We start from the raw sequence: 18,747 nt of genomic DNA on the forward strand, positions 1-18,747 counted from the left end.
ATTCTTTAAATTCTCCTGAATCAATCAGCCTTGTTTGTTTCTGAATCAGACCAGAGAGATCCTTGTCAAACCAAAAGCCATCTTAGATATCTCAGGAATTCTAAGAATAGTTGTTTTATTTTGTTTTTTAACTCTAATTTTCCTCAGGAAATGAAGATATAATCGTTTCCAACTATTGTTTCTTTCTCCAGAACTGACCAAACCCAAGAAGCCTGCCCATTTCTTTATAGTTTATCTATGTAAGAACCAAGAACCTAGATTTTTACTTTAAACCCTTTTTCATTGAAATAAGTGTCAAACACAACCTGGAATCTCTTCATATTTATATGACAAACTTCTCCAACTTTTAGAAGTAAAATAAGGAATATCATTGTGTCAATTTTAACTTTTTTCACGTCTAAGAGCAGCATCCTTACAGCAATATTAGTCTATTGAAATTCCTTCATACACTAATACATTGTTGGTGGAGTTGTGAACGGATCCAGCCATTCTGGAGAGCAATTTGGAACTATGTTCAAAAAATTGTCAAACAGCATATCCTTTATCCAGCAGTGTTTCTACTGGGCTTATATCCCAAGAGATCTTAGAGGGAAAGGGACCCACATGTGTAAAAATGTTTGTGGCAGCCCTTTTTGTAGTGGCAAGGAACTGGAAACTGAGTGGGTGCCCATCAGTTGGGGAAGGGCTAAATAAGTTATGGTATATGAAGGTAATGGGATATTATTATTCTATACGAAAACATCACTAGGATGATTTCAGAAAAACCCGGAGAGATTTACATGAACTGATGCCAAGTGAAATGAGATTATTATTCACAGCAACAACAATATTATATGATGATCAATTCTGATGAATGTGACTCTATCCAACAATGAGATGATTGATGGCAGTTCCACTGATCTTGTGATGAAGGCAGCCCATTTATACCCAGAGAGAGAATTGTGGAAACTGAACATAATGACATGCTCAGTCTTTTTGTTGTTCACTTGCATCTTGTTTTCTTACTAATTTACTTTCTTTTTTTGATCTGATTTGTGCAGCAAGAGAATTGTGCAAATATTTTTGCACATATTGGCTTTAACATATATTTTAGCATATTTAACATATATTGAATTGCTTGTCATCTAGGGGAAGGAGTGTGGGGGAAAGGAGGAGAAAATCTGAAACACAAGGCTATGCAAGGGTAAATATCAAATTATCTGTGCATATGTTTTGAAAATAAAAAGCTTTATTAAAAAAAAAAGGAAATTCCGTCATACTCTAAACAAGGAACATATTGCTACTGTTGAGAGTTAAAGCCTTTGGCAGCAAATCCCTATCAGTGTCAAGTATCTATTTTATGCACAATATTAAGGATATTTTTAATATATTAGTTTTGGAGAGCATCAAGTAGTTTATTAGGCTTATCGATGATAAGGGTAATACTACCTTGGTAGATACAGGTGGACTGTTTCCTAAAGGGTACATTGTGAAACAATACACCATTCTTTCCAAAGAAATGAGATATGTGAAGAGATCTACAGCTTGTTACTAGATACCAGGAGATCTGTATCAAATAGCTAGTTTTCTTTTTAATGAAGTAGTCAATCACAATGCAGGCAGCCCAGGCTTTCAGTCTGGGATACATTTCTTGATTGACGAAAACAAATAAGAATGGGAGAAGTAGAATAGAGAAAAATTGCAATGGATCAATACAACGGCAATTAACATAAATAATTTAAGTTTGTTTTTAATCTTTTGTTTCTTTTATATACTTTTTTCATTGTATCAGGTTCTGTAAATAGTTCTTCAAAAGGACTGATTAGACACTGACAAGCCACCTCCTTCAGCAGTGCTCTGCCCACTTCCCAGAATCAGGAAAATCTGAGTTCGCAACTTGCCTCTGACACCAGTTCTGTGAACACAGACAAATAATTTAACATCTTTGAGCATTATTTTTCTCAATTGTAAAATGGGACACTAATACTTCAAAGAATTGTTTTAAAGCTCAAATGAACTAATTTACAAAAAGTGCTTATAAAACTGGAACTAGATAAGCATCAATCATGATCACAAATTATATTTGTTGAATCTGACAATTGTGATAAATTGTGATTTTGTTGACTGCTTTGCTTCCAAGAGTAATTTTTAAAACACTTTTTGATATTCTAAAAGCTCCTAAAAAAAGACTAAGGCCTCACCAGTTAAATCATCTTTTGATAACACAAGAATGAATATAAATACAACTTTAATGATCTCTCAACCAATTGATCAGCAAATATTTATTGAAGGCCTACTATGAAGGAAGTGCTATGTAAATGAAGATACATTGGCTCTGAAATCAGAGGAGCTGGGTTCATACTCTCTCCTTGACACCTGTTAATCTCTTTACCTAAAGAGTAATGTGGTTGGTCTCCTTCAGCTGTAGAGCTATGATCTTATGTGCCAGGCTCTGTACTAGATACTGGGAATACAAATACATGCATGAACCACTCCCGCTTTGTCCTTATAAAAGCTTTGTTGTTTTGGTTACACTTAGTTTTCATGCCTTACTGCAGTTTCTCATGTGGTAGAAAAGTAGATGAGATTCCTCACATGCACTGATCCTTAAAAGGCATTTGCTAGACATATTTTACAGTTTAAACATGATATACTATTAGAGAAAGGGAGGATATGAAAAAAATCCATAGAAAAAAATCCACAGAAAAGAATAGTAAGAAAATAAAATTGTAAGAAAGGGAAATAGTAAGGCCTAAATATACAGAAATAATTTAGTCTTTGAATATTAGAAAAGCCATCAAAAAAATAGGATAGCAAATATTTTACCTTTGGCCCTGATCTAAATTCCAGATTTGTTTAGACAAAATGACCTAAGAAACAAAAAATCATTTTTGTCTGAATTAGCCATTCCTAGAACAAGATAACTTTTCCAGAATTGTCTCATATGCTCTTCTCCTCAACCCTTTCCATGTAAGCTTCCATCTAAGACAACGATGTCAGTTCTAGTCTTTCCATTATCTCCTACTACACAATTTTATATTCCATCCTTTCACCTCGTTTATATAATGACAAGGAAAATGGTGATTTCTATTAAGTGCCAGACACTGTGCTAAGTATTTTGCAAATACCTCATTTGGTTCTCTCAACCAACCTGAGAAGTAGGTGTAAGTGACTTGCTGAAGAATGAATAGCTAGTAGGTGTCTGAGGCTGGATTTGACACAACCTGTGCATTTGGGAATTGTTTAAATACCCTTATGTTCCCAGACTTCCATCCACTTCTGTCGCCTGTACTTTCAGTAGATAAAGGATATTAAAAGAAGTGTTAGTACTCTTGGTTGTCCCCTGAACCCAAAGGATCATTCATGGATCCTTTCCATCTCACTGCTGTTTGCTCCATTAGAATGTGAGTTGTTTGAAGACAGGTACTGTCCTACTTTTCTATTTGTATCCCCAGTGTTCAGCACAATATTTTGAAATTCTACTAATTAAATTAAATTAATAAATTCATTCATTCCCATTTTTTCCACAAATCTGTCAAAAAGACACATTAAATCATATTTTCACCTCTCTGCACCTCATTTTCTTTTAACTATAAAATGAGTAAAGCTGTAAATTGCCCTATCTTCCTTCCATGATTATGAAATCCCTTTGGATCATACAAATGCAAGCTATTATGTTATTCTAAGTCAACACTATGTTCAACATTTAATCCTTAATACAATAACATTGTGTTATTAACACAATGGAACTAGGCCCTTTAGGAAGTTTGGTCTGAGAGACCTTTCTTGTGAATCAACATTCAATAGATAAAAACAGAGATGAATTTTCTGTCAAATTCAATAAAGTTGGAAATAATGCTGTCTCTTGTCTACAATTTCAGAACTTTATAGTGTCTGAGCCTCACCAGTGCCTTTACTAACCTAATCTAATCAATCCTATCAATTCTGCTGAGCTAAGTATGGGCCAGTGGAAAGGTTTATGATTCCTGGAAATTGTTATTATTAGGGAAATGATATGACTTGCCAAAGGTCAGAGTGCATAAGTGACATGGTTGGGAAGAATGAAGTTTGTTTGCTTACTGCCCTAGTGAATGCTCTTATGGCAGCCCATATGGCAAAGGTTCTTAGATGAATTCTATTTTCAAACTATTTACTTTAAATATCACAATTTCCCAAATCCCAATTTTACTTGCTACAGAATAATGAACTCTCCACTAAAGTATTCTGACTCATCTCTCAGGAGTACCCTAGAGTCAACTCAAACTGGCCCACACTACAAATCAGGGCATGGTTTATTGTTGTGTTGTTTGTCTAGACTTAAGAAGTGTTCATTTTGATGTTGCTGTTCAGTCATTTTCAGTGTCAAACTCCTTGTGACCCTTTTGGGTTTTTTTTTAGAAAGATAATTGTAATGGTTTGCCATTTCCTTTTCTAGCTCATTTTACAGATGAGTACACTGGTTTGTTAAACACTTTAACAGTAATTTGGGGGGGAGGGGGAGATGAGGCAATTGGGGTTAAGTGACTTGCCCAGGGTCACACACCTAGGAAGTATTAAGTGTCTAAGGCCAAATTTGAACTCAGGTCCTCCTGATTTCAGGGCTGGTGCTCTATCCACTGTGCCAGCTAGCTGACCCTAACAATATTCTCAAAGATTATGCCCTGGAGGACAACTTCCTCTAGCTGTCCGGGAATAGCAGGTTCTTTAAAGGGGGAAAGGCCTCAATTAGGGCCCAAGAATTATTTGAGGTATAATTCAATGTTTACTATTTCTTGCGAAGTTGGGGCTGCAAGGTGGCACAGTGGATAGAGTGCCAAGCCTAGAATCAGGAAGACCTAGCCTAAGTTCAATTCTGGCCTGACACTACTAGTTGTATGATTTTGTAAAAGTTCCTTAAGCCTGTCTGCCTCAGTTTTCTTATGTGTAAAATGATCTGGAGAAGGAAATGGCAAACCACTCCAGCATCTTTGCCAAGAAAATTTCCAGTGGGTATAAAAAAATTACTCTCGCATGGGTTCTGTCAATAAAAAGTTATTATAATAAATAAATTTTTAAAAAGTCTAAAAAAATTTTTAAAAATTAAAAAAAAATAAAGAAAAAGGTTAACACAGAGAATAAATAAATAAAAATAAAAATGATCCTTGGTAAGGATTTTTTAAAAGAAAAAAAAAAAAGAAAAAGAAAATTCCTAGTGGGATCTAGTATGACCATGGCTGAACAAAATCTGCAAGGTACATAATGCTTTAGGACTACAAAATACAGGATACAACAATAAAATAATTATCCCTGTCCCCAAAAAGTTTATATTATATTGAGATAAGTATTAGGAGGTAGTTATATCTAAGAGCTGGTGAAAATGAAGACTTTCATTAGAAGGTAACACAAGCTGGGCCTTGAAAGAAGCTACAGGTTTTTAAGAGGTCCGAGTTAAGGAAGTACATTCCAGATTTCAGGATTAATACATGCAAGAATTGGAAGTAAATAATTTTGAGTTCAGAGAACACCCAGCAGACCATTTTGGTTGAAATATGTGGTACATGAAGAGCAAAAATGAAATGATTGTAGAAAATAATTTGGGTTGCTAGTGGGATTCTGAACTTAAAACACGAAAAGAGAGCATTTCCAGACACAAAAGAATATAAATCCAAAATAGATTTGTATATGAAACTTCTAATCTTTATTTCATATCACTTTTTAAAAAAGTATAATAATCTCCATGTTTTCAAAACTATTCTCCTCCATTTTCTTCTGAACTGCCTTTTGGTCTCGTCTATTCATTTTTCTATTTTTATTTTCATTTAAGTATTTTAAATTAATTTTAATTCCATCACATTCAGCAAAATTTTAAAATCCCCAAGATTTTATTGCATAACTACGTAGTTCAGATAAAAAAAAATTCTACATTAGCTACATCCAAAAGTTTATTTCTGCATTTTAAGTTCATGTCTGTCGAGAGTGGCATCTTTCATCTTCAGTTTTTGTATACATCATTTGTCAGTAATGATCATATTTCTAATCTTTTATTATTGATTTTCCTGTTACTGTACTTATCATTTTGCTTTGCAAGAGGATTTTCTTAAGTTTCCTCTGAGGTTGTAGATTGCATAATTTTCTTATATCAAAACAACATATTATATACATGTAACACAATCTTTAGCGCCATTATCCAATAGGTGCTATAAAACTTTTTTGTACACAGATCCCCTCCCCGCTTTCTTTGACTTATTTAGGGTGTCAGCACAGTAGTTGCAGATAGGTTAAAGGGTCTGCAGAGTTTGAGAATTTTCTGGGTTTCAAATTTCTTTCCAGAATGACTAGACTAACTCATAACTCTTACAGTGTAGTTTAAGCAATTCCAAGCATTCCAACTCCACTGCAATGAGCACAACTCCAATGGGCTGAGCACATTGTTTGAATACCAAATGTATGCTTGCCAAAAAGATCATCTTATGGAGAACTCATACAGGGCAAATGCTCACAAGTGTTTGGGGGGGGGGGGGGGGGGGGGGGGTAGTGATTTTCCTATAGAACTTCAACATTTGTTCTTTGCCAGCCTGATAGGAATGAAGTAGAATTGGAAAACTGCCTTAGTTTAAATCTCTTTAATTATTACTATGTAGTGCATATTTTCTAGCACAGTACCTGGCACACAACAGATACAATATAAATGCTATTCTCTCATCCCCTTATAAATGATTGCTGATGGTACCTGTATTATCTTTGTTACTCTTGCTTGTAAATTGAATATCCTGCCCATTTTTTGGTTTTTTTTTTTTGTTGTTTGTGTTCAGGAATTCTTCAAAAACTTGATTGTCCACTTTTTTCATTGATAATTAGGCTCAGCTTTGCAAAGTATGCCATTTTAGGTTGAGTTTTGAGTTCCTTCAATTTTAAAATATAAAAATCCATTTCCTCCAAGTTGAAATATTTCTCTTTATTATGACTTTATATATAGCATTTAAATTTTTAAAGTTTCTTCATTTGAGAAAAATACATCTTTCCTTTTTAGAACATTTTTGTTGCTTTTATGTGGGTTTGTTAATGTTATTCAATTTTTTATATTCACTTTCAACTATTACTTTATGACTGAATTAAGAACTCTTTCCTCATGGGGGAAATTGGGAGCAGTACCTCAGAACATTTGTGCTTATTCGTTCTTTATTACATGTGGATCAAAACACAGATGTCAATTAATTTGAAAAACAAAAACACTTATGCAACTAATTTTTTGTGATTTAGCTTCTATTTACCACCCTTGCCCTATATTGGAAGAGGCAGTGGTTCTTGATCTGTAATGTCAAGTGTATAGGTAATTCATTGTGTGGAAATTTTCCTGCCCTTTCTACCTGTAATGTAGTCTTAAATTACTTAGGCTCTTAGGTCAAATAATTTATCCATCATCTTACTAGTTATATCGGAAGCAAGATTTTGACCCAGGCTCTAAGGCTAGCTTCCTTATCCATTGTGTCACATACCCTTAGACAGAAAAAGTTACAACTTTGTATACCAAAATTAATAAAAAGTGAAGGTACTACCTGCCAAATTGGCAATCAATAATTTGGCTAAAATATAAAGGAATATCTACTTTGTATATGTTGTAACAGAGAATATCTCTTTATAATTCAAAAAAATCATGGAATTCATGAATATTCTGAGCACTAAGATTGAAACAAAAAGTCAACTATTAACACTGCTTAAAGTTAAAATGACTATTTACATATTTCATCTTCTTTGGATTAAAATTAGACTTAAACTAAAAGCCAGTACAACTCTCACCTCATTTCCCCCTGTTCTATCCACCCATAAACTCACAATTTCATTAGAAAAATTCTATTTCTTTTTCTTTCTGGTTTACATATCTTCTAATATAGTTTAAGACAATAAATGACTTTAAACAATGGAGTACATAAGCCAAATTTACTACACAAGAGTAAAAAGTATAAACAGCTTCTGTAGCCATCTTGTTCTAAGCAAAGAAATACAGTATTAAATTAGTTGTGTGAAAATCTGACTTTTAATCTCATCTTTGCAATCTCTTGACTTCGTTGGGCCTGAGTTTTCTACTTAAAAAAAAAGAAAAAAAAACTATTTGGCTATAATTTTTTCTTCATTTATTTAGATGTTAGGTTTGAAGAATTTAATGGAGCATCGTGCAAAGTGCTGGATTTAATCAGCAGAGAACTAGATTTAAACTTATTTAATAGTTTTGTGAATTTCAAAGTCTCTTCCAACTTTAAATCTGTGATTTTTAAGTCTGAAGTTGAGAGTGCAATTGGCAGATAATTCCCTAAGACTAAGGTAAAGACAAGTTTGTGATCTGCATCAGTGGAATGAGTTTCCATACTGGCAGGTCCAATGAAATCAGAATTTTATTTTCCCATTTCTTAAAAGAAGAAAATTCATAGCATATAATCATAGTTTATATTTATATAGGTGCTTTAAAACTTGCTGTGAGAAAACTACTAAAATACTTCAAAGGTCATGGGTGAGCAAGTGATTTTTGTTACTTTAAGATTATTATGAATGAACATAAGTACCCCAGGTCCTATCAAACTGGAAAGGCTTCAAGTATGGATCTAGAACCATCTGAAGTGTATTAAGCATATCTTTGATGAAAATGAGAAGTAAATATGTGGAATTTCACAAATAGTAAAACACAATTTCACTTATACAATTGATTCAAAGCTGAAGAGAATATCTGATCATATACCATGTTCACCAATAATCATTTGATTTAGTAGATATGTGTGTATGGCATTTTAAAGGTTTTCCCCTTTAACAAGGTGTCTCCCATTTATATATTAAAATAATACAAACAGCTCTGATACAACAATGGAGACTTACAAAGAGTGGATTCTTGAAGAAAAAATTGCCAAGGGATACACAAGGATTGAATATTCACCAAAATGTTATATAAATGTGAGCTGCCACTTTTGTTCAAAGTCTTTGCTCTCTAATTTGAAATCTAGCTCCCAATCCATTTTAGTTTTCACTGTTTGTGTAGAAAACATTTTAAAATGTATTGGCCTTTCTTGCTTGCTTTTCTAAGAGCAATGATATCCCTAAATAGTTCTTGATGGCTGAAAATCTTAAGAGTCTCAGGGTTATCATTCTGAATGCAATGATCATTTTATAATAGAGGATGTAAAAAAAGATTCAAGAGTTTCAGCATTAACATGCATTAAGTCCAAGAACCAAAGGATCAGAGATTTAGAGGGAGGAACTTCCATTCAGTTCAACACTTTCATTTTACAGGTGAGAAAATTGAGGCCCTAAAAAGTTAAGTGACTTGTCTAAGGTGACACAGAAAAGTAAACATCAGATCGGAACCTAAGATCCAAGATTCCAAATTAAAAAAATTTTCCCACTAAGTCAAAATATACTTGTAAGAAAGTTACTTGGAATGCAGTGGCATTCCCATGGAAGAATATTATAAATACAGGATGGGTTTCAAGGATAATTCACCAAAGCTTATATAGCCACAATTTAGTTGAACTACAATATTAACAACTATAAATAACAGTATTTTCTTTTAACATTTTGTCTCTGGAAAATACTGTAACTCAGGATACCAAGACCATCCCTTCTGACTTAGCTCTAGAATACAATTCCCTGCCCCAGTTCTAACTGTTAGAACTTGACTTCTGTAGCTCCAGTGGCATCAGAAAAGGAAAGGAAAGGTAACAAAGATGGAAAGAAAGAAGAGTAGGTCCCTACTAGCTCTGCTGCTGAGCAGTATGACAGCTAGAGCAAGAAAGAATTTCAAACTAGAAGAAGGCAAAGAAGTTGTAATGGAAATCAGTAGTAACAGAAGATAATATAGGGTCCCCATAGGCAATGGTAGTAAGATATGAAATGGAGTAGGAAACTTCCAGTAAAGTTTCTAGAAATAGTGTTAGTGAAGAAGGGAGAAAAATAAGGAAAAAGAGAAGGAAATCCCGACTGAGAACAGCAAGGAGTAGGGAGTAAGGATGGCAGCAGAAATAGGCTATCCCTAAGTAGCAATGGTGGGAGCCATTTCTTAAAAAGGGGACAGGATTCAAAAATGGTAATAATGGTTGTACAGAAAGGATAGCAAGGTGTCCCTGGTTGTAATATGTGAGGAGTAATCTAAGCCAGGGCCTGTCTGTACTTTAAAAAAAAAAAAAAAAAAGTAGCAATTAAAAAATAAGATTAACAAAGTTTTCTGCTTTAAAAAAAAAAAAATTGAAAACTCTGATGCCAGAAGGGGAAAAATCTTGTGTTATCATCAATGGCTCTTCTAAATGTGGAATGCCAGAAAAATACAGTTAAACTAAAGTTGGGGATATGTCTGATATTTTATTCTATTTTCTCTTCCCTCATTTTTATTTCATCACTGGTAAAGAATGTACACACACACTCCCACCTCCACCACCACCCTCACACATACCCTCCCCACACACACCCATACACAATAATTTTATTAATTCTTTTTCTTTAAAATTGAATAGAAAAAAGTATCAGTGGTTTCTATAGAATTACTTTTAGTCAAATAGTACTTCTATGTAACATTGCTATGGAAAGCTAATATTGATAGGTCCAATAAGAAAAACAAAGATACAAAAAGCCATTAACAATAAGCATATAATGAATCATTGCAGCTTATATGTCAAACCAAGTATAACCAAGAATTTAAAAAGTTCTTTGAAAATCTCAAGAATCAGGGGCAGCTAGGTGGCACAGTGGATATAGAGCACCAGTCCTGAAGTCAGGAGGACCCAAGTTCAAATCTGGTTTCAGACACTTAATACCTCCTAGCTGTGTGATCCTGGGCAAGTCACTTAACCCCAACTGCCTCAGGGGGAAAAAAAAGAGAAGAAAAAGAAAACAGAAAAAAAGAAAATCTCAAGAATCAAGCTCTTTCACCATAGAAATTGTCTTAATTTGTGCTTAGGAATATTATTAGAAGTTATTTTATGTAATTCACTAAATTTGGAACTCTTTTTTTCCTCCTAACTCTACCTACATACACTGACTTAACTGATGAAGAAAAGCATTAGTGGAGCTTGAATATTTAATTGTAATTTACCAGTAAATACCTTAAACAGAACTTAAATGAAAGGGTTAGCTATAAAAGGAAATAGCATCGTTTTATCACTGCCACTGTTTTTCTTCACCATTAAAAAATTTTTATTTTCCTAATCCCTCCCCAAATTCAGAAAAATAACATACTTCAATTTTATAAATAAGTATGAAGATAATAATCAAAAGTTTGCTGATTTCACAGGATATAATTTCTTTATATTTATCTTATGTTTTTCTAAAAAAGGCTATTGTTTAAAGAGTAATTTTGGAAAAACAAAATCATCAAACCTATCTAGGCATGATAGCAGTAATTTTGTTTAAATGATGATTATGCATGCAGGATGTCCCTAAATCTTAGTGCAGTTTTAAGCTATTAAGATAAAAAAAAAAAAAAAATAGCCTAATAGCTTTAGTAGCTTAAACTTCCATTAAGCTTTTGGGAACATTCTGCATATAGAAAATATAACAGTCTGATCACATGTAGAAAGAAAACTTAAGTCTATCCTAAGATCTACCTTACCCCTCTAAATTGTAGTAATTAGACAATCATTTAGATGGGAAGAGGGAGTCTTATTCAATATAAAGCCTCTTTATCTTTGAGCAACTGGATACAGTAGAGACAAGATTTATAGATAAAATGATCACCTATAAAAATTCTAAATTACTACACTACCTCCCTTAAAAAATAAATATAACCCGTTTGCTAGTCAACATAATTCTTAACAATCATTCAGGCTCCTCAGCCTCTGTGGCCCATTTCGTTCCTTTACAAAAAAAAAGTTCATCACAAAAAATGCACATCACACACACGCATGTACATATACACATACATAAATGTGTAGTAGTAGTAATAATAATAGCATTTATATTGTGCCTAAAGTTTGCCAAGCACTTTATAAATATTATCTCATCTTATCCTCCCTACAATACTGAAAGTGGATCCTCATTTTGCAAATGAGGAAACTGAGCAGACAGGTCAAATGACTTGCCCAAGGTCACAGAGCTAAGTGAGGCTGGATTTGAACTTGTCTTCCCAACTCCAGGTCCAGTGCTCTAACCATCATGCCAGATGCCACTGTTTATATTTATATGTGCTCTTGGAAAATGTTTATTATATTCCTGAATGTAGGTTTCACCTCACTTAAGTAATAGATTAGTTAAACCAGGGAAGCACCAGTTGCTGCTCACAAATAGATTAGAGGCAAAATATCAACAAAAACCCAAGTAGGCCAAAAATATCACAATCATAAAATTTTGAATTTCAAGTATGACATTATTATATATATATATATATTTTAAAAACTACCAACTAGATATACTTTAAAACCTAAGTTTTCTAAGAAGGTTATTCCATTCTCCCAGAAAGGCAAAAAAGGGATGAAATATTTTGAAACTAAAACAAAAACTAAATGGGAATTCTTCCAAATTCTGACTACACCCCACCCTAGCAAAACTGCCTTAAGACTTGGTACAAAATCTTTCTTATAACTACATAAGATTCAATTTATTTTACCCTCTTGTTCTGCTATGGTTCAATTAAACATTTCATTATCTTATTTAATAACAATCTCTCTTTAAAAAGCTTTCACAGTAATTAATGAGCCTACTTTCTCTTGGTAAAAAATTGTTATTGAATTTCTTTAAGTAGGACCCATAATTTTAAATGGCACACCAACTTAAAAGACAGAATACTTCATTTAAAAAAAAAAATTGGAAATAACTGATTTCAAGGAAAAATTCCTAGAACATAATTTATCCCCAAACCTATCTATATGTAATAGGTAAATCAAGTTTTGCAAAAGGCCATTTAAGTTGTCTCTGGAAGGTTGTCAATGTTATATGATGTGTAAACTGGTTTTAAAGATACTTTCTGATTAATGCACTTTGACATGGTTTGTATTGAAAACTTCTAAAAAAAATTTAACAAATAATATATATATAGTTGATTTGCTTCAAGGGGTTTCTACGAAATATAAGCCACTTGAAGAAGCATCAAGTTCTATAGTGGCAAATGTCAACAAAAATGAAACACTTTTGAATCACAGTGCAAAGGGCTAAGCTCAAGACTACCTTCCAAAGTGACACCAGCATAAGATGTGAATTATGACTCTATCCCTTAAAAAAAATAGCACACTTAGTTATGCATGGCTTTTAGCCTTAGTCTAATATTATGCTATCAATTATTGACCCTATTCCCTCCCATAAAACCCAAATCAGTCACGTGGAAATATACATATTTTCTGAACACTGTTTAGAGTCCTTGGTTTTCCAGCTCTGGTGGAGATCCTGAAGCCGTTCAGAAGTCCGTGTGCTTATATTCAGGGCAGGATGAACTTTGCAAATTCCACTTTCATCCATCAGTGATAGACCACAGATTCCAAAGTATGCATGCAAAGCATCTGAAAATAAAATATTAACATTTTGATGGCTATTTATGTTAGCATATACTGTAGGATATTTTAAGTGCATAGAAAATTACTGTTCTTTGATTAAATTCAACAAACTTTTAGTGAGTGCCAACTATGTGCAATGCAATTTGCTTAGAGCTACAGGGTAATAGAATAGTGAATAAAATAGGCTGACGTACATGCAAATATTGGAAATGGATAGATAAGCCTGATATACAAATAAAATACAAAAGAGAATATGAAGTAAAACCATACAAGCATAGATAAACAGAACTTCCTGCTTGGGAAGTGGTAATAGTAAAAATAAAAGATACCATCTGAAATGGGTCTTAAAGATTAATTAAGGGATCAGTGAGTAAAAATGTGAATAATACAAGGACAGAGGGAAGAAAAGAAAAATGTTGACTGAATTTAAACTATTAGTGAATAAGCTGTATGAACGATATTGTAAATAGTCTTTTTAAAAAGTATTTCTTTTAAAATATCAAATGCCATATTGTATGAAAGTTCTATATCTGTAAAAAAAATTTTTTACACACTTTTTTTTTTTTTTTTTTTTTTTTACAATTTTACACATTTACAGAATGGGTTTTAAAGACTGCTGAAACCAATGCATACAAGAACAAGATTCCTGTCGATAGATTGAAAGTCTTCAGTGAGACTGAATCTGTTACCCCTGGAAGCAGGCCATTCCTTGAATCCATTTATTGTTAAGATTTTCCTTAAAAGTCTAATACTGACTTCTGCAATTTGTACCCACTGTTCCTATTTTTATCCCATGGAACTGAGAAGAATAAATCTAATCCTTTTCTTTCCATGTGACAGACACCCATTAACATACTAAAAGTACAAAAACGTATAATATACAACACTTTTCACATTTTCACTTAATGAGAATAAGAGGGAAGAGAGTGGGAATGCTTAACCTATATAATTTTATAACATTCATTTCTGATTTTTTTCTGGGGGGAGGGGAGGAAGCTGTTCTTTCCATTTACACTGCTTGTAGTCATAGATATGGTTTTCTTGGCTCTGTTTACTTCACTGAGAATTAGTTTATATAGATTTTTCCAGGCTTCTCTATATTCTTTACCTTCATCATTTCTTACAAGAGTAACATTCTATTACATTAATGTATGACAATTGACGAGTATCTAATTTGTCTCATTCTTCACTATCATGAAAAGGGTTTTTAAAATATTTTACTATTTATAGAGATGTACTTAACAATAGCCTTTTTGGAGTATAAGTCCAGTAATAGAATTTTTGTTATCAGTAGGTATGAACATTTTAGTCACTTTGTTTACATAATTCCAAATCATTTTTCAACAAGCAGTTATACCAATTCACAGCTCCATCAAGGTAGCCTATCTTCTGACAATCCTTCCAAAATTGAGTGCTGTCATTTTTTGTCATCTCAGCCAATCTGCAGGATGTGAAATAGAAACTCATAGGATTATCTTGATTTTTCACTACTAGTGATTTGGAGCATTCTTTCATGTGGCTGTGAATAGCTTGTAAATCTTATTTTAAAAACTATTTATATCCTTTGACACCTTATCCAATTGGAAATGACCACTGGCCACACACATTTACTAATTATTATGTATTTTGGGTATCAAACCATATAAAAGGAAGGATACAAAAACCTTTTTCCTGTTTGACTATCTCCCTTCTTATCCTAGATCATTAATTTTGCTGTGCAGAAATTTTTGTTTCATGTAACCAAAATTACTTATCTTTTGTAATTGCTGCTTTCATCTTGTTAAGACTATATATATATATATATATATATATATATATACCCATAGCTGTAAGAACAGAACAGTGTGTGTGTGAGTCTGTATCTCCTCTGTACTTGTGGGGTTTTCTTTTCTTATACAATCTGTTGCTTCATCTTGTTTCACTCTATTAATTAATCCACTTACACTTACACCCAAAGATAAGAGAATTATGACTTTAATACTGGGATTTATGTCCCTCTTCTCCATCTAACCACAGTACCATGCCTTCAGTTATTTATTATTTTAGTCTATTCTCCTGCCCTTCAATCCTGTACTCCCCAGTCTCCATGTTTCCTCTTTCCCTCTGGAGTTTTGCTTATTAGTTCTTCCTTTTTGTCATTTAAATCTTATTCTCTTTTGTCCCTTTCCCTTGGAGAGTCAAATAGAGGCAGTTAGATGGTACAATGGATAGAGCACTGGCCCTGAAATTAGGAAGACCTGAGTCTAAATCTGGCCTCAAACTCTCTTAATATGTACTAGCTGTATGACCTGGGCAAAACCTAACCCCAAATGCCTCACCAAAAAAAAAAAAAAAAAAAAAAAAAGTAAAATTTCCCTTCCTTTTTACTCACTTCATTATCCCTCCCGTTTTTAATTCTTTGATTAATACTACTTCTATTCTTCAGTCCTTCTTTATGCACTCTGAATTATTAATTATAACTTTTGAGATACTGTGTGATCTGGATTGAAGATCCAGAAAAGAATCTAGAACCCAATGCGGACAGAAATATCCAGAATAGGTGTGATCTGGATTGAAATCCAGAAAATAATCTAGAAACGAATGAGAATAAAAAAATCTAGAACAAGTGTTATCTGGATCGAACTATTTTTGGTTCTCTTCTGAACAGTTTTTATTACTACCTTACTTGCCCCCTTTTTCCATTATGCCTCTTTGAAAAACATCAATTCATATAGGTGATAGAGGATACTGCCTCAGGTAAGATTCTTCCTGTATCTCTGATTATGTAGGTCAGAATTGAATTTTGCTTTTCCTCCTCCTCTCTTCTCCCCATTTCCCTTGAAACCTCTTTCCCTGTTTCTACTCCCTCCCTTAGTTAGTTGCCTCTAGGAGCTCTGACTCTCCTTCTCCTGAAGCAGGATCAATGATCTCTAAGCATTAAACTCTTGAAAAAAATACACATTTTAAAAACAATCTCCCTTTATCTCTCTTCACCCCTAGGAATATGTGGTACTTCTCCCACCAAAAAACCAAGGCATATCCTTTTGCTTATTTCTCTCTGCCTCCTTAAACATTTCCTAGAGGCTCTCTTCCCAAGAGACTACAGGAGTTATCTTCCCCTCACTAGTAACTTTTGATTTGATTATGGTACATTACATATTCCTCTGTATCTTTCTCCTTTCCCTCTTTTTATAAGTCTTCCCAATTTTAGTCCCACAAAAAAAAAACAAAAAAAACCCTCAAAATTTGAGATTGATGTTTCAAGTTTGTTTCTCCACCATCAATTCTATCTAACTTCTAATTTTATCTGTCTCTTTAAATAGACTTAGAAATAACTTTCTTAATGATCTCTATTCTTATTTTGCTGCTAAATTTAACTGACATATTTGTCTAACTTATTTGAGAAGCAAATACTCTCTTCACGTCTGCTTTTTTTTCTAAGAATTTTTCAAAACCACTTTTATTGTGGAATACCTTTTTTTTTTTAACAGGTAGGTCACTCTGGGATGCATCTTGAGCTCCATCACTCTTCAGAATAGATTACTTTATTGCATCTATGGATGCAGAATAACTTTGCGTTATTTTAATTTCCTTTAGTTTGTATTTTAAGTCCTTTCTCCTAGGCACATGCAGAATTTGTCTCAATAGAACTATTAAGATTTAATCTGTATGTCTTGGAATTTATAGTTTGGGGTCTTTTCTGAAATGCTCTATAAATCCTTAAATTTGCAGGTTTGTTTTCTATATTCAGAAGTTCTGATAGTTGGTGTTTTTTATTGTTGGTTGTTTTGTTTTGTTTTTTTGTTATGACACTCAGGCTATGAATATTTTTCTGGGTCCTCAATATTCCTAAAGTTGTCTCTACAAATAATGTTTTCAAAGACAATGTTTTGCTGGTATGGAGAATATATTTTCTTTTAAATTATTACTTTTTCTCATCTTCCACAATATCCTGCTGTGTACTTTCATTCCCAATCAGTTGTCCTTTCTTTTGTTTGTTTAATGAAACTTGTCACTGCAGATTTTTTTTTTTATCTTTTGCCAATTCTTTTTTGTTATGACAGGTCATAAATTCACTCTTCCCAATTCTTTTTCTTTTAAGCCAACACAGGAACAGTGTGCTGTGATTCCTTGCTCTTCCCAAAATCCACAGGTCTTATGCCTCATCAGGTGTATACTACTTTCCCTTTGTTTTATGGTATTTATTCATAAATGCCTGAACTCTTAATTCCCTCCTGCTGTTGTCTTTCCTATTGATTTACTTATGTTCAAGGTTTTTGAGATTTTTTTCCTCCCGGGATCTTTGGTGATTTACTTATCCCCCCCCCCTCCCCCCCACTTTGTTTTCCCAAACTGGAAACCATTAACGTCTTTTCTGATGATAGGTTTCCTGAGGGATATAACTCCAAGAATGTTAGCCTCCTCCCATGTGGGGCAATTAACAGTTCACAAACCTAGGTCTCTATCCCAAGTGACCTGTGGGGGGAAAAAAATAGCTGGAGCTATATATTGAGTGCTTTCCTTCTAATTTAATGATTCTCCCCTTTTCCCACACATCTTGCCCATTCCCTGTTCCTTAGTTCTTTAGCCTAAAAGCACAGAACAACATGACCTGACTATTGCAGTCTAAGCAAATTCCTGCCCTTTGGAGTTTGAATCTCTGCAGCACTAGAAGTAGGGTTAAGCTCTATTATAGGCACATATCTTACTCTACTACTTTGCTCTGCTTGAGTTCTGTTGCAGAACATGTTAACGGTGGCACTATGGCTAGGGCATATTTCTGTCACTTGGAATTTGGTTCTCTAGTATACTGGGGTGTCAGTGTGGGGAGAAGGATGAGAAGTAGAATTCTGTTGCAAGCTTGTGAGCCACTTGCAATTCTGCTACTGAAAGTGTGGTGGGCAGTATTTAGTTATTGCTGTTTAACATTATTTCATGGAGTTTTTTTTTACCTTTTTAGGATTCTTAAGTGTCCTACTATTAAAGACTGTTGATATTGCTTTATTACTAGAATATTAAGTTTTCTTTTGACAATCTTTTTGTGAGATCAGAGAAACTATCTAGTCCTTCTTCCATATTGTTAATCATGTGACCCAGAAATTCATGTCTTCTTTTTTCAAAAAACAAACAAACAAACAAAAAACACCCTACAGTTCTTCTGAATGGTCTTCTCAATGGTTGAAGCCCTATATCATGTTGATTATCACTTCTCTGGATGCTCTCAAGTTTATCAATAGCCTTCCTTTCCTAAAATGAGGTATTCAGAATATGGTCCAACAAAGGCAGAGTGCATCAGGTGTATCATATCTTTAATTCCTGGATACTAAAGCTCAACAATATAGCTCAAAAA

General features: G+C 33.6%; 1 protein-coding gene across 1 annotated transcript in view; it reads right to left on the reverse strand.

The window, feature by feature from the left end:
* Window positions 1–12,769: 12,769 nt before the first annotated feature.
* The window catches only part of PGGT1B (protein geranylgeranyltransferase type I subunit beta), a 47,806-nt gene continuing 41,828 nt past the window's right edge, over window positions 12,770–18,747 (reverse strand). The window contains exon 9 of the mRNA XM_003759497.3: window positions 12,770–13,424. Within this exon, the coding sequence (XP_003759545.1) occupies window positions 13,243–13,424 (182 nt within the window). The 3' untranslated portion in view covers window positions 12,770–13,242. The remainder of the gene's footprint in view (window positions 13,425–18,747) is intronic.

Source organism: Sarcophilus harrisii, chromosome 1 (genome assembly GCF_902635505.1).
Source record: "Sarcophilus harrisii chromosome 1, mSarHar1.11, whole genome shotgun sequence".
NCBI classification, from domain to species: Eukaryota; Metazoa; Chordata; class Mammalia; order Dasyuromorphia; family Dasyuridae; genus Sarcophilus; species Sarcophilus harrisii.